This window comes from Cygnus olor, chromosome 1 (genome assembly GCF_009769625.2).
Source record: "Cygnus olor isolate bCygOlo1 chromosome 1, bCygOlo1.pri.v2, whole genome shotgun sequence".
Taxonomy (NCBI): Eukaryota; Metazoa; Chordata; class Aves; order Anseriformes; family Anatidae; genus Cygnus; species Cygnus olor.
In genome coordinates this window covers 197,668,584-197,693,965 of record NC_049169.1, presented here as the reverse complement: position 1 = coordinate 197,693,965, position 25,382 = coordinate 197,668,584, and the positions used below count along the sequence as shown (strand labels likewise).

Below are 25,382 nucleotides of genomic sequence, written 5' to 3'. Positions count from 1 at the left end.
ATTCTATCAGCATGAGGAATAACACATTAACTCGCCTTATCTTGCAAGATTAGATCTTAAAAGCCTTGACTTGGTTCTCTTCCCAAGGCCACCTGCATGTTTTACAGCCCAGTGAACAGGTGAAGTCATCACACCACGATGCCTTTGCATCTCCTGTGTTTTGCTCGAAAGAACTGTATGAATTTTGGCAAGGGACAAGACAAAAAAATAATAAAAATTTGATCCTGATTATTTTATAGGTTGGGTTAAAGATACGTGGACAACAGCAATCAAAAATGTGGCACAATGCTAAAACTGGCAATTTACTAGACTGAAGTTCTGAAAGCAGAGGGGAGAAAAAAAAACTATCACCACCACTATGTGCACAAAGCCCACACTTGGGAAATTATAATCAAAAAGTTGTTTTTCCATTATGAGAATCTAATTAGATTCTAAGTGTTTCGAGGAGTACAAGCACTTTGTGTGCCAAATCCCGTCTTGAAAAGCCCATTCCCCCCCCCACATATGCACCAGCAAGACCCAGTTAAAGACTCCTTTCAAAGAAAAAGACAAAAAGACTACGTTGCTCAGCTGCCAAGCCCAGGAAAGGATAAAACATGCAATACAGATCTTGATGTGCCAACCACAGCTAGAAAAATGGCCAGAGCCTAAAAATTATTAAATTCCCTTTGATGATGTTATTTTAAGCACATGATAGGCAGGTAGTGTAACAAGAGCCAGAGTACTTTTTGATTTATCAGGGATACGAAATTGAACTAAGAAAAGCTATGGAGGCTTCCACACTGTTGCCATTGACAGAGAGAAGGTGAGAAGGGACCTGGAGAGGTTTCCTGGCTCTCTGACCCACCTGGAGGGAAGAGGAGCCCTTCCAGCATCACTCCTGACCAACATCCACCTAACGTGCTCCTGAAGACCCTGAGACAGCGGTTCCTCTGTCTCCCCAGGTTTCTCAGCTCAGTGACTAACTCCTCTGATCACTACAAAGTTTTCCTAACGTCTCATCTAAATTCCCCTTACAGTAATTTAAAACAGCTACTTCTTGCCTTCCTTCTTTTCCTCTTTCCAGCTATATTCCACATATCTGGAAACTATCGCTGCGCATTTTTTTAAGGTCACTAATGACAATGCAGTGCAAGCAATTCTTAATAAGTTACCCATCAACAGCAGTATCAGATTTGCATGCCAAATATTTCATGCCCCTAACGTAAAAGTCTGAGGTTTTCCATAACGAATGACCCTTAAATACCTCAATGACTCTACCAGGCAGGCTTACGTTTAATGGCCATGTACACAAAGACCAGCGTGGGTCTGAGAGCGAGCGTGCCACCGATTTCCACACAGGAACATGAAGATGCTAGAAATGCGTAACAACTGCTCTGTGTCTTAAAAACATCCTGTCCTTTTTAAAATTAGATTATGAAAAAACATGCAAAAAACAGCAGTGATTATTCAGGAAAGATGTTCCAAAACAAACTCTCTCGACAATTAAATTTGTTACTTTGGAATAATTAGCTGTTAAATGATGAAGAATGTACTCATGCGTGCTTTCACTTATTTTCTGAAATGAGCTGAATCCACTGCATAAAAACAAGGAGACAACTCACTGTGACCACTGCCTGCTGTCACAACCCTACGGCACTGCAACATACTCCTTATGAATCACGTATATGCAGTCTGAAGTCATGAAAAAAGTACAGGGACTGGATAACTGCCTGTGCAACCCCTTCTCCATATAGCTGTTCGAGGCTCGGATATGTACAATTCTGCTAGCAGTCAGTCACCTTTATCACCCTTCGAAAAAAGAAATCTTTTCCAAATTACTTTCAATGTTGTGTATTTCTTGTTTTAGGAGGGTTATTTGCATATTAGACTTTGAAAGCCTTCAGTTCATACCAAATATCTGGAGGAAACAGCATGTGTGAGGGAGACGATTTGGACAGCTGCAAACCTTTAGCCTTTGGCATAAGGGCACATCGAAAGCAGAGCTGAACCACTGCTTCCACCAGTATGCTCACTGAATTATACCCCGCTCTGCCCAGCTGCCCATCTAGGCCAGACTGGGGCAAAAAGCAGCATTATTATCCCACTTTTGGTGGGCTATGGCCCCCACCCCCTATGTTCCCCATTCAACATGGCTGCCTCAACCCTTCAGGTAAGTTACTGGAGGAGTATACTATTCGCTTCCACCAACAGAAAAGTTTATTTTGCCTTCATGCCAAAGCTTCTGGTCTACTAAAACGAGTTAAAACGAGCTTGTTCTTAGGATGCTATTAATAAAAACACGGGAAGTTTGCACGCACTCAGTAAGATAACGTTGTTTTTGTCGAAGTGTAGATAAAAACCACTGCTCCTGGGCATGCTGTATATGGAGCAGGGATCTAAGACCTACCCAAGGACTCAAACATGAAAAGCTACACACAGGAATTAGAAAGCAACAGTTTAGATATACGGTCCTTCATGATGAGAAGTTCTCACAAAACCTTTTTTTTTTGTTTCCCAAGAAAGCTGCTTCAATTTCCTGCTCAACTCGTCCTTGCAGGTTACGCTGGCTGTTGCATACTAAGTCAAGCAGGGTCCCAAATATCTTGTTCAAAATTGGATTCTTATGCTAAATGACTGAACCAAGGAACAGGTTGCTCAGCAACTGAAATACCATACGCACATCCACAAGCCATTTCTGCTTCATGTTCCTCCATCAACGCATTGCTGGAGTATGAATAAGTGATCTCAAAAGGTTTGTAACCAACTCCATTTACATTAAGAGTCTTTTCTGGGGGTGCTGATTAGGAAAGAGAATGATAATGAAGAGCTTTAAAGATAAGCAGAGAGAAGCAGGCCAGGGAAGGTTACTGGCAGAGGGAGCCCACTTCACGCCAAGGTGCAACCTCCACAGCAGCACGCTGCGGTGTGATGGACAGACAAACCTACGTGTCAGCCCTGAGGAAATTTTATCCATGACTTGCTTTCTGTCCTTAAGCTGTACTTGGAACAGTGTCATGAGCTAAATATTGGGAATTTAAGGATTGTGAAGCGGAACTATTTTCCATGTGAATGTCTAATTTGCACTCAGCAGTGAGAAACATCTTCCTCCTTGGATGTGTTCTGCCAAAGCACCCCAAAGCCAAAAGCTGTACCTTGTGACAGGACAAGAGGCAATGGGCACAAACTGGCACCCAGGAAGCTCCCTCTGACCACCAGGCGGCACTTCTGTGCTGTGATGGAGCACTGGCACAGGTTGCCCAGAGAGGCTGTGAGGTCTCCTCCTTGGGATCTTCAAAACCTCATGGACATGGTGCTGGGCAGCCTGCTCTGGGTGTCCCTGCTTGAGCAGGGGTTGAACCAGATAGACCCAGAGGTCCCTTCCAACCTCATTCCTTCTGTGATTCTATCATCTCAAAGGTTTACTTTAGTTACCGTGGTGACCTCACACCTTCCCTCAAGAACCAAGGAGACACTGGGACATGGCGGTGAGGACAGGGCAGCCGGAGCCCCTTGGCTGACAGCAAGGCCCTGAGCCACATGTGGTAGCTGGGAGCAAGGCCGGCCTGCAGCAGCTTTCCTGCTGGAGGCTGAAGTTTAGAGAAATAAAGTTTCTTCCTCTTCGCTATCACATGAGTCACCATGTCCTGAGGCTGTAAAGAAATGACTATTTTTAGCAAGCTGTAAAAAGAGGCTAATTTTATTTGAAGCAGATGAAAATGGAGCTGTAATCTGGAAGGGCTGATCAAGCAGCTGGTTTAGAAAGCACATTTTTAATATCCATGAACACAGAAAGCGCAGGCAAGCAGAAAGCTGCTGGAGCGATTCGGGTGTATGGAGGCTTCTCACAGAAGTAGTGCATGTGAGCTAATTCATCCTGCACTTCGCATCAAGATGGTCATGCTGTGAGTGGGGAAAAAAAATCACTGGAAAGAAACATTTTGTACCTCAAGAGGGAATTCTGTGAGCTGTGGCGATGCGGCCACTTGGGTCCTCCTGGGTCCCAGAACAGTGCAAGCAGCACAGAAAGGCTGGTGACGGGCTCAGAGTCACTACTTCCACAAAAATCCCAACCACAAGAAAGACACCACGATAATAAATAGCACTAGATCAAATATAAGTCCTAAGGGCATCCCAAAATCAGTTTCTGCTGAGGAGTAAACTTTTTTCCCCTAAATAAGCAGGAATTTCTTCAGGGGAACGGTTATGCATAAGTATTTCCTATTTATTATATTTACTGATTTTCCCTAATACTCCTCCCCAAGACATGGAAAATGGGTTTTATTTGTGACTTTAAGCCGCGCTCATGCTGAGGTTACATTTCCCCAACTATTTCTTAGGCCCTCATTATTATCTATTTAAAAGAAAGTCATTACAAGCCCTCCCATCTCCAAGCGCGGTCCTGCTGCACGATACCCAGGTTGTCTGCTGTTCTGCTTCACACCTTCTCTCCGAGGTTTCCAAGGCGTAAATACCATTCACCCTCCACTTTATTACTCTGCTTTTCTGCTGCTTTATGACACTTCTTCCTCAGATATTTCTCTCTGCCAAGGCCATTCCCTGACCTTGCACAGAACGTGCATTTGGAATAGGAAAGTCCCTACAGTCTTCCTACTGCACAGAAGGGCAAAGAGTTAATTAAATCTCTGCAAGTTCAGCAGACTTCATCTACTCCCTTTAAGCATTTGGTTGTATTTATGGTTTTTCCTCCTGTTTTTGATTTTTTTTCCCTCTTGTTTGTATTTTACTGGTACTTTGTGTAAATCATTTCTGTATACCTGCAAGTTCCCAGCATAGGATATTATAAATGCTCCTAGTTTAGGATTATTTGCCTATTCATGTTTTATTGTCTCCCTATCAGAAAATCATCAGAAGCATATGTATTTTTAATTCAATTTACTAAATTGCCTCTTAAGCTCCACTACACTCCATAAAAACTTACTTATGTACACACATAAATCTTTGCAATTTAGCATGCTGAGAAATGTTTTCATTAGATATCCAACATCTGCCCTTTAAGAATTTCTTGCAGCTACTCTATCCTGTGAATGTTACATTCAGTTACAACAAAAACCTGTACTGTCACTGTTGCTCTGTTGTACTACTGTAACCATGTTCTGCACTTGTCTCTGCTTGCAATTTAAAAGGAACAATACGCTAAAAAAAATGTGATAATCAGGGAAGTGACATGCTTGACTTTTTAAACTGAAGAATAAAGGTTTACTCCATATTTTCTTTGACAATTTGACATTGTCCAATCAAGAGTCTATCTTGTTTTCTCTCTGAGATCTTGAAGGAAGAAGGAATATATATTCTCATTACTCAATCTCAATAGATACTATTCAGAAGGTTGCTCTCTGAAAGGAAAATAATTTAGTTGGTAATCTTCCAGTAGTGCTATAGCTCCATCTTCCAAGCACCAAGACTTGCTGCTCTAAAAAGTAATCATTTACAGTATTAATAACATGCTTCAACTCCTGGTCAGCACTTGAAGAAGTTCACCAACTCAATTTTTGACTAATAGGAGTTTTCTGATCGCTTCCCATGCTCAAATTTTTTATTATTAGTCACTCAGAGTCTGAGATGTACTGCAGGTACGTTACCCAGCCACAAACTTATTTCCTTCTTTCTTGATAGAAGAATCTTTAACCTTCTCTTGTATTATAATCTACAAGCAATTTTGCTACCATCTAGCATTTCTAAGGAACTTTGCTATTTAAATTCAGTGATATCTCTCTTCATAAATACACATTATTCTGCATCTGCAGAAACAACCAAGAGCTGAGTCCTTCATTGGGACACCTACGCTGAGGTGCCTCCATTTCAGCAAGGAGCCTTAACTCCTTTTCCAGCAGAGTGAGAACAAGGTGAAGAAGCATTAAAAAGCAGAGATGAGGGCCACTAAAGACTGCCTGCAGCTTCCCACTTGGCACCCAGCCACCTTCCCAAAAGGGCACAGGCTTCCCACACGTCTCTATAGTATCAGCTAGTCCCTATAGATGCCCTGGATACCCTCAAGCATCCTAAATTGTACCTAATGCCTATGTTGAGCATTGTGGCCCAGCCCATGGAGTGCAGTTCAGGTTAAACCTGTGAACCAGGTTATCTGATGGGCTTTGTCAGCTGCACCAGGCATTTGGACACTGAGGGTGAGTGTGGGGAACTGGGTTCAGGGCTCCCTATCTGTGGCTGAATCACCCCAAAGGCATCGATTTCAGCCCAGTCTCAGATTTATCTTACAATTCTTCAAAATGGAAATACACTGGTTAAATCTCAGATTTCATGCTGCAGAACCCTACTATCGAGCCTGGCACACACAAACACATTTTAGTTCATGTGGCATAGGCAGCATTATTTGCTGCTCCTGGTTAGGACCTTACCTCCAAACTGGATCCTACTGCCCCCCCTATTACTGCTTACTGAATGCATTTCCACTTTTGGTTCTTGGATGCTGGGAGAAGGGTCCATCTCCACGTGCTCTGACCACAGCCAAATGCTCCGGGTTTCAGCAATACCTAACACAATTTCAGGGCTATACTGCTTATTCTGTCCTCACAGAAAAAAAAAAAAAAAAAAAAAAGTTATCTGAACACTGACTGTGTCCTAGCTTCCACTATCATTCAAAGCCATCCTTGTTTATTTCTACCTATGCCAAGTTTCATTTTAATTTATCCACCTAACTGTCAGAAGAACAGTTCAGAAATGTGGCAGCAGTTTATGACATGTCCAATTCATTTCAAGTGGAAACTTTAATACTTCTCATAAATTTATAGAGGCCTAATATAATATTGAAAACTACACAGAGTCTTGCTGACTAGACGGAAAGATGGACACAGTTTACTTGTCTTCACATTTCAGGGCTCCTGGGAGATTCTGACTGACAAGGACAAAAAAGCTTATACACCAAAGCTGTGAAATTTTGGAATTTATTGGCAAACATTCATTGATGTATCATTTTTAATGAAATAAAATCTGTTTACGGTCTTTAAGGTGATAAATCAGAAGTTTTGCAGCTTCAGAAGATATCTGCAAGTCATTTCAAATTAAATTTTGTTGCAATTTCAAAAATGTGGATGCACATTAGAAGCATAAACTTGCTGTTCTCTTTCTCAAAGCTATTTATGTAAAGGAAAAAAAAAAAGAAACCAAGCCAAAAGCAAAAACATGAAGAGGAGTAATTTAAGTAATACACAACACTATTTGCTGACAGTGCAAAACTCGTCTTTAGGACTGAGCCCTTCCTAAAATGGGTTAAACCAAGGACATATGTCCAGAAGTAATAGAAGAGATGTTCACAGCAAACAATGTCAAAATGTTAGGGTTCACGAAGTAAAAGTCCTGGCCTACAGTCGTTTGTTAACAGTACTTCAAGTGGTTTTGCAATGCTTTCTTCCTCTTAACAGACTGTACAACTCCAAAAAAGCAAACTAAGCGATAAAGATAAAAATTAGCAGAGGAAGTCAAACTGTAGGATTTTTTTTTTCTTATGGAACGGCATTTCAAAATATTTAAAAATCACTTTTAATGTTAAGAATTCAGCATCTTTGTGCCTAACAGCTGATGAAGTGGTGCAAGGAGCTGGGAAGAGAGCCAGTGCAGTACAATTGATGTGGAGCTTTTGCTTTGGTAACAGGTTACAGCCCTTTTGGATTTCACACAATAAAAGGAAGCCTATCCCAAGTTCCCATCCCTCAACCAGCTATTAACAACACAATCCACGCTAATTAGAAACTAAAGGGCAGCAATTTCTACCCAACCCAAGATGGATGGCCAAGCAGCAGAAGTCCAAGAGCAGTTCCTCAGTCTTTGAAAGATATCCGGCACGCTCAACCTACAGGAGAAAAACTCAGAAGTGAACACACAGTAACTGGCAGAAAAGCCTCTCTCCTTTTTCATGAAGAAAACCTACCTACATCCTCTTCTAGTCCCACTTGTGTTGTACCACCCTCTCCACCCTATAGTTTCCAAATTATTTGCAGCTACTAACCGAAACTAACATTCAACTAAAACTGGAAGCAGACAGGCAAGGACTGCAAGTCAAACATCAGATTGATGTGTTTGCTGCAAAACATTTATTTAAGAAGCCAAACCAAGAACAGATATGAATGTATCATGCAGAAATCACACCTGTTACTTAACTGCAATATAATTGAAGTACAAAGTACAGCTACCTGAGAAAGTAAGCCTCCTGACCGGGAAAATGAAAACTCTTCATGAGAAGATTTGCTCAACTAAAGGTGGCAACAACTAAGCCTAAACATTGATTATTAACACACGAAAAGGATGAGAGACAAACAGCCATTTCTTCTGTTTACTTGTTGCTAGAGAATCACTTCCATCTAATTTAATCCAAAACTCAAAGCCTAAGTTCTTATCCATGCCCCAATCGCTATCAAAAATCATGGGTGAAATTCAACTGACCAAACACTGACACCCGAATCAGAGTTAGCCAACTAACAACCAAAAAAAGAAAGCCGGTGTCCAGCTCAAGATGAAATGAATTGTGCCATAGCAAGGCTTGTTTTCCCCATGCAGATGAACAGGAATCCGTGGGATACCAGGTCAGATGACATGATCTGATGCTAGGCAAGACCTGTACTGCTGCAAGACAACAAATAGTCTACTTCAGCCTCCAGAAGAAATGAGTAAATACAACGAGAGACAAACAAAGCTTCTTGTTTATCAGTCCCTGGAGCAGACAAGGCAACCTCGCCTCCTGCCCTCCCTGCACACCCAAAGCTAACACTGGAGGTTTGTATGGTCCCCAGGAAATGCCCTCAGGACAGAAGATGTTCTTGTGATTGTCGGGATGACTCAAAATCCTACGAGCATGGCAGAAGAGCATTTTCTGTTTCAATAGCATCAGATATCAAGGGCAAAAGTTACAGTGAAAAACTCCAGCGTTTTAAGCTGGGACTTGTTTTATCTGTGCCTTGGCCCACTGCCACCTTCAGAATTAGCCCGAGTCTGACATCCCGAGACAGAGCACCATTATGGGAGCTTGGAGAACGCGGCGTTTAGCCTCTGAATTGGTAAAACGGCATCAGGTCAACCTGCTTCAGCAGCAGCTGGGCCGGTGATGCCGATAACGAGTCTCAGAAGCAGCATGGCACAGCCTGTCACCTGCTGCCATGGCTTGCCCAAGCGTGGCCTACCCAGGCGGGCCGGTCCCGCATGAGGCCACCATCTTCTTGTGGAGAGCAGGCAGCGACCGTGGCCAGGGGCACAACCGACCTCTGGTAGAAGGCACAGATAAACAGTGGCTGCTTTGGCAGGCCTGAATTAATTAAACCTAAACATTTATTACACTGATAGCACGACCTCTTTACCACACAGTAACTGAATAGTTAAATACTTCAGTTCGTAAATGTGCACACAGTTATTGGGCACACTGCCAATTGGAGAGGCATAACTGGGGGATATTAAAAAAAAAAAAAAAGAGAGAGAGAGAAAGACCCCTAGGGTTATGTAAATCCATCATGTATCCCTGGCAGAACTGCTTCCTAAGAATGCTCCACTGAATTTTTAATAGAAGTATTGTCTGAAAATACATGCCTTGTAAGCAAGCAAAATTGAATGGTATTCATCCATACTGTAAATGCGTAACAGCGTCCTTCTACTGTGAAGGAAGTGGCTGATTTTTTTAAACTCTATTTCAAATATGCTGTTTGAAATATAAGATTAATATAACAGCAGTAAACATCAAAATGCTCCAACAATGTATTTTAAAGAAAACCTGTAACAGATTCCATTGCAATCTATGCTGGAACATCTTCAAGTGCTACAGTATTCCAGCAGAGATCATCCCCACCAAGGATTTGCAGGAAGGTGCACTTAACTGCAAGCTACTATAAAAGCAGACTGGGAGAATTGTTTAAACAGAGGCTGGCACCGAGGCTGCATTCTCTCACCTCTCCTCTTTGGCAATGCCGCCACATTCATTATGACAAAGCACAGAGACAAAAAATCAGGCACTGCATGCCTTGAAACATAAAGGCTTAGATTTTTACCAAGGATAAGACTCTGAAGGTTATGTCTGCACTGCAGTCACTAGAGCAACTGCAGCTCTTCCAGAAATAGTTAAAGGTAGCTTTAAAGAAGTCTCTGGCTGGCAGCTCCTTGGGCAGGTGGGCACGTGGAGCTCAGCTGCTCAACCTGCTCGAAAAACCAGACAAATGTTAAATCAGTTGCTGCCCAGCTTTTGGTTTAACTGATGAAGCTAGACAGTTTGGACAGAAAATAATCATTCAGAGATTTGCTCATGGCAAGTATAACAAGTTCTATCTTTGCACTTTAATGGAAAAAATAACAATAATTTCCTCCTCTGATTAGAATCTCAATCCCCCCACAGTTGCAGGGGAGGAAGCTGGGCTCTGACCCCCATACCACCTCACTGAAATTATTTCCTTCCCAGCTTCAACCACTCGTATGATAGACTATCTGCAGAAAGAAGGCTGCACTGGCCACACCAGTAGCGTGATGGCTGCTGTGTTTGTCAAGCAGCGTTCATTACCTGCAGGATATCACTAATGCTTCTTTGTGGCATCTCAAGGAGATGGTAAAATTGCAGAAGCCCCATACTACAAAAATAAGCCCATCATGTACCCCTGCTAATGCTCTCCCTCCATAAGCCTGTGTTCTTGCAGTATTTTCAGCTGGATAAAAACTACTACTGAGCAAATAAATGGTGTCCCAGAATACGTTGCTGCAGAAAAATGCTTTCAAGCACCTTTCACTTACCAGGTACTAAATAAAACCAAATTCTATTCTGAGACATAGGAAAGTCACACAGATGGCAGAACCATGGTTTTTCTAACTGCTTTTTTCCACACATTTCATGTACGAAATGATCACACGGGTTATTTTAAATCTTTGTGCAGGAACTATCTTAAGACTTATGGAAGTAACTCGCCAAAATTCAGAAAAACAAACCTTCTCATCCAGATCATTAAAAACAGAGGAAGACGTGCTCAGCTCAGTGCTAGTGCCTCCACAACTAACTTTCTGCCATCTTTTTCACACAGGATTACAGTAGCTTGGGTCTTGGAAAGCAACTCTGAACTGTTGAGCTTGCTGTCAGAAGCACGTCAAGATATTTTAATTTACGGCCTCCTGGCTGTCACAGTCCACAAATAGCATGGAACACTTCCAATAAAAGGATTAGGAACTGAGTAGTGAGTGACAAGGCCAGACAAAGCTACTAAACCCCTTCCAAAATGTGCAACTAAGCTGTGGAAATCCTTGTCATAAGATGTTGGGGACACCTGGAGTTTATGTGTGTTCAGAAGGAAAGTGTTGGAGCTCATGGAAGAGACATGCATGAATGGTTATTAAATATGGAGAAACCAGCCCCAGCTCAGGAAGTTTTCAAGTTGCAAATACTTAGAGACTGGGAGGTAGCTCCAAGGGGACGTCACCATGAACTTGCTCAGATATATTTTCCAATATGGGTATGAATTGGCATCACCCGAACAAAGAGAAGCATTTTAGCTACACAGGACTGTTGCAGAAAACAAAAAGGTCCTGCTACTCCAGTCTAAAGGATGCAGCCCACATCAGACAGCTACTCAGCTGCCTGGGTGAGCACATTATTGGGCTATCTATTCAACACAGATGGTATTGCATCATATACTTTGTAATTTTGAGCACCTTACACTTTAATTGTTTAATAATACTGGTTTTAGGAAGGAAATATCTATTCCCTTTTTTGAATGTGCCCTATCAGAAATTACATCCATTTAGGTCTGAAAAAAGGAAAAAGCCCCGAAGAGTTAAAACATGAAGACAACATAAGTATGTACCCTCCCTACTCATTTATGGGGAAAGGATGTTTGTTTAGATCCATATGTACCTGGAAGAATATAAGCAGGCATTGGCTGCGCTACCTCATCATGAAGATCTTCACCTAAGCTGTTCACATCAAAATTCAAGCCAACATAAAAATATTATAATATGATGCTGACACAAGGCTTCTAGTTTACAGGAAAGAGAACTTGTGGCCATGGGTCCTTAAAATTCCACTCAATGAAATGTTAACATGACCCACAGAATTTCAGAAGTTAATCCACTGCAAAGCTTTCGTAACAATGGGAAACCCCCTCAGCACAAGTTTCTCAGCTGAATGCTCATTTACAATTGATGACTGTTGAGCATCTTTGTTACAATTCAAATAACATAAGAAACACTGATGCTGTTCTCCCTGCTCTGTCTGGAAAAGGATAGTCCCTCTGGAGGTCCAACACGAACAATGTCCTCCTGCTTTAAGAGAAGCATGTTTTTTTTTGCCATTTTTATTCGGTCGGTGACTCAAACAGAAAGAACGTGCCAGATGAAAAATAAAATCTCCCTGACTAACGTGCTTTACCTCTAGCCTAAAGGTACAGTTTCCAAGAGCAAGCACCTTGCTGTCTAAGCCAGGGGCTTAAGCCTTTTTTTCGTTAATTGACTCCTAAGCATTTTTCAGAAGGAGGTGTTATCTACACCACGCATACATTTACTGGAATAAGTTTTCTTACACAAGTTTCCGGAGACTCCTTAAAAGAAGTCCAGAGAAAAGTTATGGGTGCCAGGGCCACAGATGGAAAACCACAGGTGAGCCCTTGTGGTTCTTCACCTGATAGGAAATCCTAACGTAGTCGTCAATCAGAACAAATTATTTCTCCAAAGAGAAAGACTGGAGATTGTTTTACAATAAGCAAGGAGCTGACACACCAACCACTTCGTGCTTGATTAGGCTGGGAGAGGTTTGGACAGGAGACCGACAGAGGAAAGGCCTCATCTTGGTAGCATAAATGAAAGCCACTGACTTACTGGAATGACCACAACAATACTTGCAGTCAAGCAGTTTCTTCCTCTTTCTTCCCATTTTTTTTTTAAATGAATATTATTTTGCATCTTAATCTAAGTCTTACCCAAGTGAGTCACTGCCAAGATACCATCGCTGAACTACGCTGACTTAACGTGGCTGAGCTGGTGGCAGCAAAGACCTATGGTACACAGCTGGTATTTTCCTGCCAAAGAGATGCTGGTTTTTAAAAATGAAGATTCATAACTTGTATAGAAGATGTACCGTGTGTAAATACAAGCACATGTCCCGTGCGGCCCAGCAGATTGGCAGGGCTTCAGATTTACTGCCAACCTCAGCGCTGCCGGGCTCCACCGTCTCCTCAGACTACTGCCCACACTTTTACTAAGAGGACTTTTGGCTATATTTTAATGACTAAATGACTACAAAAAAAAATCACCAGCAAGTGCTACAGAAATAATAAAAGCACTTATTTTATACCCTGCCTGGATAACCTCTCCTGCAGCAACGCAAGAGTGGTTAACACGCACTGCCTACTTCCACCCTCCGTCACATTCCAGCCTACTCGTCCTTTTTCTGTATGAAGGAACCAAATCCAAATGAAAACCCTTTTATTGGAATAGGCCCAGCTCCTACGAGACAGATTCACAGTCTTTATTTGCACCCAGCTTAGCTCTGTACGGACAGAAATTAAGACTGTGCAATGGGTACTCTAAGTTTTCTGCAAAATATGAACCGAAGCCATAGACCTAGCTTCTAAAACAAGAATTACTCACGTTGGATGGCTGGATGCTGCCTGTAAGTATTCATGAGGCACAGCTTAACCCAAAGGAGTGTCCCATATGAAACAGCAACAGCACTGGATAGTCAAACTGCTTTTGCTTGTACTGCAAGTTTCTGTTGGATAAATAGGTCAAGTAACTACAGCTTTATCTACTATCTTCTGCATAAGTGACCTAAGGAACAGGGGCACAGAGGGAGACCTTCCTTCCACCTCCATTCCCATTCTGCTTTTCAGAGCAAAGACAGCTCCAGCATGGCCAACGACCGCTCTTGTTCCACTTATTCTCTGCTCGTGTGTAACAAGTACAAACTCCCGTCTCCCCAGAAGAACTACAACATGGGCTGCAGGTTCCTTCATCCTTTAATTATGCTACAGATGACCTTTTCAACCAACACACCCTTTCTTCCAACTACTTTTGAAGCACCCGTGTTGAAGACGGACAATGAGTTTTAAATTGCTGGAATAAAAGTCACTTATCTCAAAGCAGGTTCTACTTACACGATCCCCAATGTTACTGCCTTGTCCATTTTTCCCCCAGTAATATCCTGCGGGCAAAATCTGAACTACTAATGTAATTGAACAGTTTGTTTGGGTTTTCTGGAAGGAGCATAAGATGAAAAAAAAATATTCTGGAGTCTCCTGAAGCACTAAAACAGCATAAACCAGTTGCAGCTTTTTCGGTTCAACGCCCTTCCAATGGATTTGTTGAAAAGTGGAGATTGCAAAAAGTGAAAATACTGAAGTCCACAACGGTGGAGAAAACAGGTAATAAAGAACTACAAGGAAGAATACAAAATGCTATATGTGATTCTAGTTCAAATGCATTAGAGCTTGTCTTCTGTAAGCTGATCGGTCAAAATGAACTGTTGTTGACTAATGGAGATCATGCACCTGAAGTGTTGTTTTCACGTGTTTCCTACCACGAAAAGTCTGGAAGTTTCTACTGCAGGATGTGAATGAAGAGTCCTGATTCAGACTTCTCCAGCAGTAGTGCTCTTGAACGAGAACTATATCCAGCTGAGTTAAAGAGGGTCTAAAATATGGGTGCTACAACAGCTGCCATGGCACCCAGCAGTTGTTTCTGTCAAGCCTTTGCATGACACAGAACAAGCTGGCTCGTAACGGGGAGAGCGCTGGGGTAGTTCTGTAACTTTAATCTTCATTCACAGTGTGCTTTTACCAGCTCATTACTTCACAAGAATAGCAATAGCTGTAGAGTCTTAGCAGCATGCTTCCACATCATCTGCATGTTATACCACAGGTATTGCGTATGCGTACAGCCATGCTCAAGCCTACCTTACAGTCAGTAACATTGGTGTTTCCACATACACAGTTTCCTTAATTTTCTAATTCTACCCTAGTTATTGCAGCGAGGCAACGAACGCTCAGCAGATAATCAAATCCTGATGCTGATTTCCTGGGAGGGTCAAGGTTCACTCCGCCTGCTGAACAGCCAGGGGGTATTTGCATGCAGGCAGCACAGTTGATTTCAAGACACAAAACATATTGTAGTAAAGCAACATTTCAAGTGTTCTTCCACCCTGGATGAGATCCAACTGGTGTCAGGTAGAGTATTTAGACAGCGTGTAGGCGCTCCATTTCATTAGAGGGCTAATCAAATTTCTAAACGCTAGAACAAATTACTATTTCCACACCTCTAATCAGCAGTGAGGGTGCTTTACTGAGAAGAATGTCAGTCAACTTGGAGGGATTTTTTTTTATTTTTTTTAAGTTAATAGAGATAATTACATTAAAACAGATTTAGAACCATATGGCCAAAACACCTCCAGATATATTTAGCCAATAATATAACTATATTCCCTTCACCACATGCTAAAGCAGAAGATATTAAACATATTTACAAGCACAAGCTATTAAATTAAGTTCACTGCTGTTAAGATAGTGCCTTATTAAATAATTTTAACTGCACAATTCATATAGGAGAGAGAACATATGCTGGCTTTCAATCTTTTTGTCAGTATCAGCAAGAGCAAATCCAATGCCGTAATAGCCCAGAGACAGATAAAAAATGATTTTGAGTAAGAAACCCTGTACTGCTCTAAGAATGGTTTACAGCAGGACAGCTAGCACTTCTTCCTACCATCGATATAACTCTGACTTTGGTTTTGTGGAATTGCTCAGCAGCACAAGTTCTTAATTCCCAAGTTACCTCTAAGTCAACATTTTCACGTGCAAATGAACATTAAATGTGTAAGTGAGAAGGCGTCTTTGCAGTCATTCCTCTCTTCTCAGGAAGAATTTAATTGATCTTTTAGAGTTAGCTGATGCTTTTAGAAGAATTTACAGTCCTCTCTGCTTTGCTGTCAAAACTAAGTTCAAATTTAATAGTCTTTTAAGCAGATACACAATTATGTATTTTGATTGTGCAGTGCAGTAACTGAGATATACTGAATGTATTTATGAGTTTATTGTTCACTCTGAATAGATGAAAAGCTGGGTTGAAAGTCACCTTTTGCTTTTCCTCCAATCGCCTTCTGCACCTTTAGAGATAATAGAGAGCTATGGTTCCACATAATTGTCAGGAATGTGGATTTCCTGGCTTTCCTATATGTGAACCTAACACTTGTGTATGTTTGAAAATTTAAACCACAACTCTAAGGGTGGTCCACGCGCTGACCACACAATATGGAGCAAGTCCACAAGGAACTTACTCATTGTGTGACACAGGGTTATTTATCCCCTTCGGTTCCAGCCTACTTCTAAGAAACGAAGCTGGGAATACTTCATATTTCTCTAAAATTATTTTTTTCCACGCACTGCGCTGAGTAAAGGGATCGCAGGTAGCCTCAAACTGTGTTACCAGGTTCATTAGGTTGGATGCTAAGCCCAGAATCCATTAGAAATCCATTGCTGGTCTGTGAAAACAAGATGCTTACCCTTGAGAGAAATACGAGAGAGCCGTTAACAAGAAAGAAAACAGACGTTTAATCAGGAGATTGTACCTATCTATTTATCTTACTCTAATTCAGATAACCAGGGACGTTCAGGAAAGATTTATGGCACCTTTTGAGATTAAGAACACCGATTTCTGTCTCTGGCCCTGAGTACCATCATTTACTCCCTGCTCAGCCCCTCCCTACCTTGCATCTGGTCAAGCCCGCAGTTGTCACAAGCACTATGCCCTAGAAGAAAAAAGCCTACGCTTCAAAACATCTACCTCTCAATTTAAATAAGATGTGAGAATGAAGATAATTGAATATATCAATGGTTGATACAGTCTATACCAAGAACAAAGCCATTAGTTTCTCAGCATCCTAAACATGCAATAAGAATTCTCATCTACAGTGGTGTTCTGCCCCAGCTGGTAGTTATCCGATGTCTGATACGCAGGAAGTATCCTACAATAAAAGTGTGAAGCCAGTGGTTAGGAGAGACATTTGGAATTAATAGTCCTTGATCAGGGCCTCCCCTGTATTATCTGTAACACTGGTTTGCCCAGGGTGTCGTACAGAGAACCCCATACGACAGGGTTGAATACTTGAAATATCCCCAATGCCTTCAACGGACTGACTGATAAACGGGACTTTTGTATGTGGAGAATATCCCTACCTCCCTGGAAGGGCAGTTCACAAAATATTTGGCTCATCTGCATTATACGCTCCCTATAGCTTCTACTTAACACAGACTACCAGGCTGGCTTGCAGAGAAAACAACGGAAAGGATCTCCGCATACAAACAGGAACACCTGCAAAGAACAGAGAAATTAAACAGGGTAAATTATTTCCATCCAGGCTTTTCCGAAGCTGACAACGTGCAATTTCTCATTAACCAAGGCCTCCCTCCTGACAACCTGAATCTCTTTTCTACTGCAAACACCCCTCTCCCCCCAGCCTATCCTGACCCACTTACACAGAAGCCAATGCTCAGTCTGGCCAAGCAAACCACGCCTGTGATCCATTCTTACTCTCCAGCCCTGGAAATGGAAATCTGATAATAAGATCTCCAGACAAACTCCCCTAGCTAAGCAAAACCAGGGGAGAATTACACCAATATCTTCTCTCTCAAATCTTCCTAGCCAGGAAAAAAAAAAATAGTTCAAATACAGAACCGAGCGAGTATCAACATCTCCCTCGCCAACGTGGGAGAGGCGAAAAACCAAGGATGCTTAACGAACCATCTCTTTTTTTTTCAGATTTCAAAACATCGTCATTTAAAGAGACATGAAATTTGAAGCACTAATTAAGTAATATGCATAAATTTAAAGCAAATGCGCGCAGAATCCACATCTCCAAACCACAGCCTGCGATTTGGCTAATGCAATGCACCGCTCCTACCAGCAGCAGTAAGTCTTAATAGAGGACAACCTCCACGCTTGGCTAACTCACTCTGAACATTAAACCTCAAGGTTTCTTTTGAAGAAAAATCCTCCTCCCCATTTTTTTTCCCCTCCTGCCTCCACTAGTTCCCTGTAATTCAGGGAATACATTTTCTTTCCTTTTTTTAAATAAAAGCGACTATTTCAAATGAGCAGGGTTGCTGCCAAGCTTGTCATTGCAAAACATGGTCCTCCACTGGAGGTTTGCTTCACTCATGTCACTGTCATTACAGGTCTAATGAAAATCTCTCTTCTCATTTTCAGCACATGAGACTAGAAAGGTATGAGGAATATGTTTTACATTACCATTTAAGATACAAGTGGAGGAACACTCAATACCAGCAGAAATGCTAAAACAGCAATAGCGCTCTCCGATTCCAGACACCAAAGCCAATAATTAACACAGGGAGCCAGGAAAACAATTACTTAAAAGGGTCAGACTCTAAAAAGATATGAATTACTTGCAAGATTTGCAAGGATGGAGAAGGAGAGAAAACAGAGTCATCACCGGGTTTTCAGTGCATATATTCCACAGGAAAGGATCCTGGTTTCTAAGTTTTGTTTTGAGTGTGTTTTGTTGTTGTTCGCTTTGGTTTTAAGCCAGATAAAGAAGAACAACTGATGAAGGTGAGGGTCTTGTTAAGATTTTGGCCCCTCAGAGGCCACATTCCCCACCTCTTCCCCAGCAGAGCATGCAGAAGCAGCTCCAGCGCTGGGGACAGGAGGACAGGAGGGACAGGAGGACAACCCCGGCAGCACGCAGAGTGCCTCAGACAACAGAAAGTTGCTAAAATTGGATGCGATAAAACCAGAGTTAGCTCTCCGTGCCGAGGTTTGCAAATCCCTTTGAGAACCCCTTCAGAGAGAGGCCCACCGGAGACCTGAAGTTATCCAGGCAACTGCGAACGGAGGCAGCTGCAGAGCGACGGGACTATTACCGAGAGCAGCTAGAACTGCCGAGGATGCTGTTTGATTTTACAAAGTAAGCTTCTCTGCCCCAGCCAAGCCTGACGATCAGACCTCCGAGGCCAACCACAGCACACCAGGCGATAACGCGCCGTGGAAAACCTGCGGGGCTCTTCCAGCAGAGGCACGGCAGCTTTAGTTTGCATATGCTCAGAATACATTGAACCGGGGTGGCTTTCTTTAAAATATTCGAGACGTCCTTGAGAGGCCTTTTGATTTCCACAGAACAGGTACCAGCATCTCCATGCACCTCCATGACTCACGGTGACACACATTTTCGCTTACACAGCCTTATGAGACCTGACATTAGACTATTTTTGGTTCACTTTTGGGCTACTTTCTTACTCACCCACGTAGAACAATCAAGTGAATGAAAGCGTCTCTTCTCTTTCTCTCTTTTTTTTTGACGTGACCTCAGCTCACTGAGTCTAGGCCAGTGCTGTTGTAAGCACTGCATCATCTGATGACATTCACAACTCCTTCTATCTTAAAAGTATTTTTGAAATGTATTTTCAAGTGTATTTTTGACAGCTCTAGACCTAGAACAAACTCTTCCAGAACCTCACCACTCTGGACACTTAATTTTCCAGCCTAAACGTGTATTTACGACCCTTTTATATCCATCTGCTCTTCAGCTTATTTCTCCTCGCTGGCTCTTGCCATCTGATATATTTATAGACACCAATCACATCCCCTCTCGGCCTTTCTTTCTGCGGGATTAGAAAAGCAAACTCTTTTAGGTTCTTTTTGTGAAACAAGCATCTAACCAGCTCACCTCTGTGCCTGTTGAGCTTAGAGCCATCCTTCCCGGCCTCCCTGCTCCCCGGCTGCAGGGTGACTGGAGCTGGGGGTCCTCCTGCACACCGAGACCCTTCTCCTCGCTGCTGCTCTTCCCAAAATTTGTCAGTAACAAACAGCAGAAAACCCACTGGAAGTCCCCTCTCGTCGTGGCCCGCCACCGTCCGCCCCCCAGGTCCCGATTAGGACATTCTGTGCCAGTAAATCCCAAAGCTTGCTTTCAGCTGACTTACTGCTGAAGCAAAAAATTCAGCCTGTGGCATTGTCTCAGACATTCAATGAAAAAAAACAAACTTGTTTTAGTCAATATATAGCTTTCAGAAGAGGACACTACAGATCTTACCCGCAGAAGACTACTACTTAGCTTATCGCGACCTACTTTGGGTTGTATCATACATATTTTTCATTTATCTGTATGCTTTTCCTTCTACATTTGTTTTAGTACCTCGTCTAGCATTGAGACTCGCGTTAAAGAAGGATCCTGGCGTGGGGGATGAGGAGCACGGAAATTCTGCCCATCACATTCAGCGCTATTTCCCTGTCACAGGATCACCCTGATTTAACAGCTCTGTGAAAAACCAGGAACAGATTTGGGATTTCACACAGTTTTTCCAGGATACCAGCATGGAGATGGGCTCAGGCCTGCTGGGTTGTCTGAGCTGGCTTCACCTCATCAGGCCAAGAGTAAGGGATGCTCAAAATCATCCATTTTGTCATTGCTCCCCTATGTCCCCCGCTGAAATCTAGCACAAAACAAATGTTTACTTCTGGAACTAAACTTATTTTCTTTTCTATCCTATCGACCTGTTCTTACACACACGAAAAAAAAAGACCCTTTTACTTCATAAGCATTGCAATTTGCAACTAAGCTGCAACAGTTGGCAAATCCTCCCTGCTCCTACATTTCCTGGCGTATCAGGATTTTTCCATCCCCTGAAGAGTCTTTGCTTTCTGCTGAAAGCCTTCCTGAGGCAGTTATTTGTCCAAAGGAATACTCAGCCCCTCCTCTGTGTGCTCTTCTGGCTGGCTCGCGATGTGGATTTCTTTTTGGTACGAGAACCTGGGATTTCAGACAAGCTCCAGCCCCCATCAGGTCTGTGCCCCTGAGCTCCCCAGCCCAGGGGACTTCCTCACCCACACCCAGTGGAGGATTTTCCACCTCTAGGTCTGGAGAACAGGCCCTAGCGATGGCAGCAACGCTCAGCCACCTCTGTGCAATACTTGGCTCCAGCACTCACACGACACTTTAAGCGCTTTTGCCTCCCAATATGCCGAAAACACTGCATTTCGGTTAAAAAGCACACCTATCAGGCCCACAAACTGGAACTACGGATCTAGTTTTGCTCACTCTTCCATTTATTTCAAGCTGAATCAAAGCATTTGCCTTGGTTGTCTTTTCCACAGGCTGACTCGCAGAACCTAGAACAGCATCGCCTACTTCTGGCTGCCAGTCCTTGCTTTAGCTCTCACGGCCACGTCCATCTCAGCCCTCCTGGTCAGCAGCGATTGCTCTGCAAGGGTACCTGCCTATCTGAAGGGTCCTGTAACAATAAATCCAGTTGGAAAATTTTAATTTCTGTTACGAAAAATCCTCCTCGTAGGCATATGTAACTATCGGATCCTTACCCAGGCACTAGCACTACCCTAGCAGAACTTTTTGCAGCACAAAGTAACTTTGGTTAATCTGAAGTTAGCTGAAACCCGAACGGCCGCACCTGGCTTTTCCTGTTTCCCTGCTGAACGAGAAACTTACCTTCGCCTGTGAGCATCCCAAATCTGCTAGGCTATTTCCAGTTTCGTTACAGGGCAGGGAGCAGCAGCCTTGTTTTGCCCCCTGCGACATTTGCCAACAGCGCTGCCGACGCTGCAAGCATTCGAGTGCCTTCAGCTCAAGCCTTAAGACTGAGGAGGGCAGAAGAGATTCAGCACGTTTGAAGACCAATCATTCTCCCAGCGTATTATCACATGAGCATTAAAAAAAAAAAAAAAAGCCATCAAAAGAACAGATGAGGCAGCACTTATCTGAAGATTATTACTCGGAGACTCAGGTCGCACTCACGTCTCACTTCCACCAAGCCTACCCCCCCCCCCCCCCCCCCGCCCCGTTTTCTACTTGTTTGCTTGCCAGTGAAGTGCAAAAGGTTAAAATTTACACTGATTTCATTAGCCCGACTTTTAAATGACTACAGATGGAGCCAGCAGCTTTATACTTCTGTTTATTGCCCAGCCTAGGAAAAACAGATGCAACGATGCCCGAGTGCAAGCACAAAACACCTACAAGAGATCGGCTGGGTTTCATGGGCTGCTGTTAGGTTTCTCTTCTCTTTCCACAATTTTGCAACAGAAGTAGTTCAACGGACCATAGACAAACCAGGACAGCAGTGAGTTGCCTTCAAGAGACCCATCTGGGCTCCTCTGCTTTACCATACAACCACCATCCCCCCTAAATAGCTAAAAACCACATCTAATCTGAGAAAGTTTCCTATTAGCAGGGAAGTAAAACCTAATCCTGCCCCCCCACCCCAATGCTAAAGCGGTATAAAAGGACCTCCCCAGCACGATGAGGCTACAGCTTCAAAAAAAAAAAAAAAAAAAGACCAACTCAATAATTTAAATTTAATTTTAGGTATAGAAGCGCTGCCAAGCACCAGTTTATTTGTCAACAAAACATTCTGATTATTTGGCAGAACAAAGCCCGCTCCCTCCCTGCTCTCTCCACAGACACATTTGGCACCGGATAATTTGTGTGTCTTCAGACGTATGTCAAGTCTGAAGCTGTTTCAGGCTTTAACCCCGGAGAACTCTCTTTTTAAGCACTCGTTCCCCCTGAACGCAGCAGCGAGCTGCCGCCGAGGAGGGACGGGATGCTGGAAGGAAACGGTTAAGAGGCAGGCGCTGCTGATGTGCACTTCTCTGATCCACTGCATTTCTCGCAAGCTGAGCTCAGAGCCCAGCACCAAGTATCAGCTGTAACATGATCCAAGAGTTTATGGAAAAAATAACTGCGCATACCAAGCATGCACATTTAATAAGATTTTGTTTCCATTAAAATATCCGAGAAACATGATTTTTTTTTTTTTTTTTTTTTTTAAGATCTACTTCTCCCTCCGACCGAGATGGAAGGTTTCTCCTCCCCCCTGCCTCTAGACACACACCTCCTTTCCAAAAACCAAACCCTTAAAAAAAAAAAAAAAAAAGCAGTCCTACTGCAGGGAAGAGAGGCTTGAAAAACAACTTTGATTGGCACTTGGCCTGACCCACAGAGGAAGAAAAACAGTTTTTGGACAAAGAGCGCAAATATTTGAGCTCGGTGACTTCGAGGCTTTCTTAGCGTTGATGAGAACGAAGCCGGTGGTGCAAAAGGGGATCGGGAGGGACTGGATTAAAGGACGGCATCGTCGCCTTCATCCCGGGCTCCGGGACTGGCGTTTGCACAGCTCAGCAATTTTAATTCATTTGCGCTGGACAAACAAAAAGCACCTCAGCGAGCTCCCAGCTCCGCAGATGGCCAGCGGAGGTGGCGATGCGGCGGGCCCCCTCCGCGGGGCCCTTAATAACTGCACGGGCGGGCTGGGGGGGCTTTTCCCCCCCATTTTATTTTATTTTTTTAATCAGCTGGGATTTCGGAACCTCTCCTGAGCCATACTGCTGCTCGGGGCTCTGCTGCGGAGCAACTTTCCCAGCGGGGCTGGGTGCGGGGTGACCCCCGGCAGCCCCCCCCCGGCCCCTAGAGCCACCGGGGACCCCCGTGGGATGGGGTTTGGTGGGTAAGGAGTGGGGGTGGCAGGGCCCACCTGCAGCTACACCCCGGGGGCCCTGATACCCCTACACCCAGCTGGGGCCCCCCTTCACCCACAGGGAGCCCCTAGACCTTGCCTGGGGGGGGGTTCCCCAGGCCTTCATCTAGGGGGGTGCCCCCAATTCCTAGTGGGGTGCCCCCCCCCAATGCCTAGTGGGGTCTGCCTCTAGAGACTGCTGGGGTTCTCCCCCAGAGCTTAGCGGGGTCCCCCCCTAAAGCATAGTGGGGTCCACCTCTAAAGACTGGTGGGGTTCCCCCCCAAAGATTAGTGGGGTCCTCCTCAAAGTCTAGTGGGGTCTTTTCATACAGATTAGCAGGGTCATCCCCCCAAAGCCTATTGGGGTGCTCCCCCAAACTCTATCAGGGTCCCCCCCCATGCTTAGTAGGGTCTCCCCCTAAAGCCTAATGGGGTCTTCCCCCCAAATTCTATTAGGGGTCCCCCTCAAAGACTATTGGGGTCTCCCTCCAGCACCTAGAGGGGTCCTCCCCAATGCCTAGGGGGATCCCCCCCCCTAAAGCCTAGCGGGGTCCTTCCCCCAAATCCTAGTGGGGTACAACCCCAAATCCTAATAGGATCTCCCCCAAATCCTAACGGGGTCCCCCCCCAAATCCTAGTGGGGTCCCCCCCCCAAATCTTAGTGGGGTCCCCCAAATCCTCCCCACCCCCCCCTACTCCCCAGACCCCCAACCTCTCCCTCCCCCCCCCCCCCCCCACCCACCCCCGTACCTGTCTGGGCACCTTGCGGCAGTTCCCGCACACCCGGTACTGCCCGGCGGCGGAGGCGGCTCCCCCCCCACCACCACCACCGCCGCCACCGCCGCCGCCGCCGCCACCCGCGAGGGAAGCGGCGCTGCCCCTCTTCATGCTGCCGGGGGGCGGCGGGGCGGGGGCCGCGCGCCGCTCAGCAGCAGCAGCAGCAGCAGCGGCAGCAGCGGGAGCAGCGCGAGCAGCGCGAGCAGCGCGCGCAGCGCGAGCAGCAGCAGCAGCAGCAGCAGGAGCCGCAGCCGCCGGCCGCCCCCATCGCCCGGCCGCGGCCCCCCAGCGCCCCGCCGCCGGGCCGCTGCCCCCCGCGCACACCCCCCCCGAAGCTCTCCGCCAATCGGCGCCGCCCGCCCCGCCCACCGCCCGGCAGGCCGGCCAATGGAAAGCGCCCCCCCCGCCGCCGCCGGCCAATGGGATGAGGCTTCGGCCGTTGCCATCTCCGGGCAGCCTGAAGGTAAAAAAAAAAAAAAAAAAAAAAAAAAAAAGGGGAGGGGAGAGGGGGCGGGGCGAGGCCGCGTCTCCGGGCAGCGTTGGGGAGAGGGGAAGGGCCGGGGGCGGGGCCGGGGGTTGGGAGAGCCAATCGGGGAGGGGAGGGGAGGGGAGGGATGCAAATGAGGAGAGGGAGGCTCCGCCCCCTCCCCGGGGCTGTGGGGGGGCGCGGAGGGGAAGGGGGGGGGGGGGGTCCCTGTCTGTGTGTCCGTGTGTGGTGTCCGTGTGTCTGTCTGTGTGGGGTCAGTCGGGTTTATCCGGCTCCACACTACCGCACGGGGCTGTAGGGTGCCATTAGGGGACAGGAGAAGCCGTCGTCTGCTGGGGTAGCTGGGGTGCAGACCCCTTTTGAGGCACAACCCGCCTTTTGGGGTGCCAAACCCCTTATGGGGCACAACCCCCTTTTGGGATACAAACCCGTTTGGGGGCACAAATCCCCTTTTGGGGCACAAACCCCTTTTAGGGCACAAATTCCTTTTGAGGCACAGACCCCCTTTGAGGCACAACCCCCTTTTGAGCCACAAATCCCCTTTCGGGGCACAAACCCCTTTATGGGGCACAAACCCTCTTTTGGGGTGCCAAACTGCTTTTGAGGCACAAACCCCCTTTTGAGGTGCCAAACCCCCTTTTGTGACACAAAACCCTTTTGAGGCACAAACCCCC

The 25,382-nt window shown here is 44.9% G+C and overlaps 1 protein-coding gene and 1 long non-coding RNA gene across 4 annotated transcripts in view; one reads left to right on the top strand and one right to left on the bottom strand.

The window, feature by feature from the left end:
- The window catches only part of SESN3 (sestrin 3), a 45,465-nt gene extending 20,970 nt beyond the window's left edge, over window positions 1-24,495 (bottom strand). Inside the window, exons 1-2 of one of the 3 annotated variants that reach the window (XM_040544208.1) lie at window positions 24,195-24,278; window positions 21,422-22,635 (exon numbers count right to left, since the gene is read on the bottom strand). In XM_040544208.1, the coding sequence (XP_040400142.1) occupies window positions 21,422-21,511 (90 nt within the window). In that variant the 5' untranslated portion in view covers window positions 21,512-22,635; window positions 24,195-24,278. Of the gene's footprint in view, window positions 1-21,421; window positions 22,636-24,194 lie in introns of all 3 variants that reach the window. The other 2 variants (XM_040544207.1, XM_040544206.1) reach the window with 2 other exon arrangements.
- Window positions 1-24,742, top strand: LOC121063617. Its single transcript, XR_005816094.1, has 3 exons — window positions 1-2,330; window positions 5,574-5,577; window positions 24,729-24,742. It is a non-coding gene; the product is annotated as an uncharacterized LOC121063617 (long non-coding RNA).
- The last annotated feature ends 640 nt before the right edge of the window (window positions 24,743-25,382 follow it).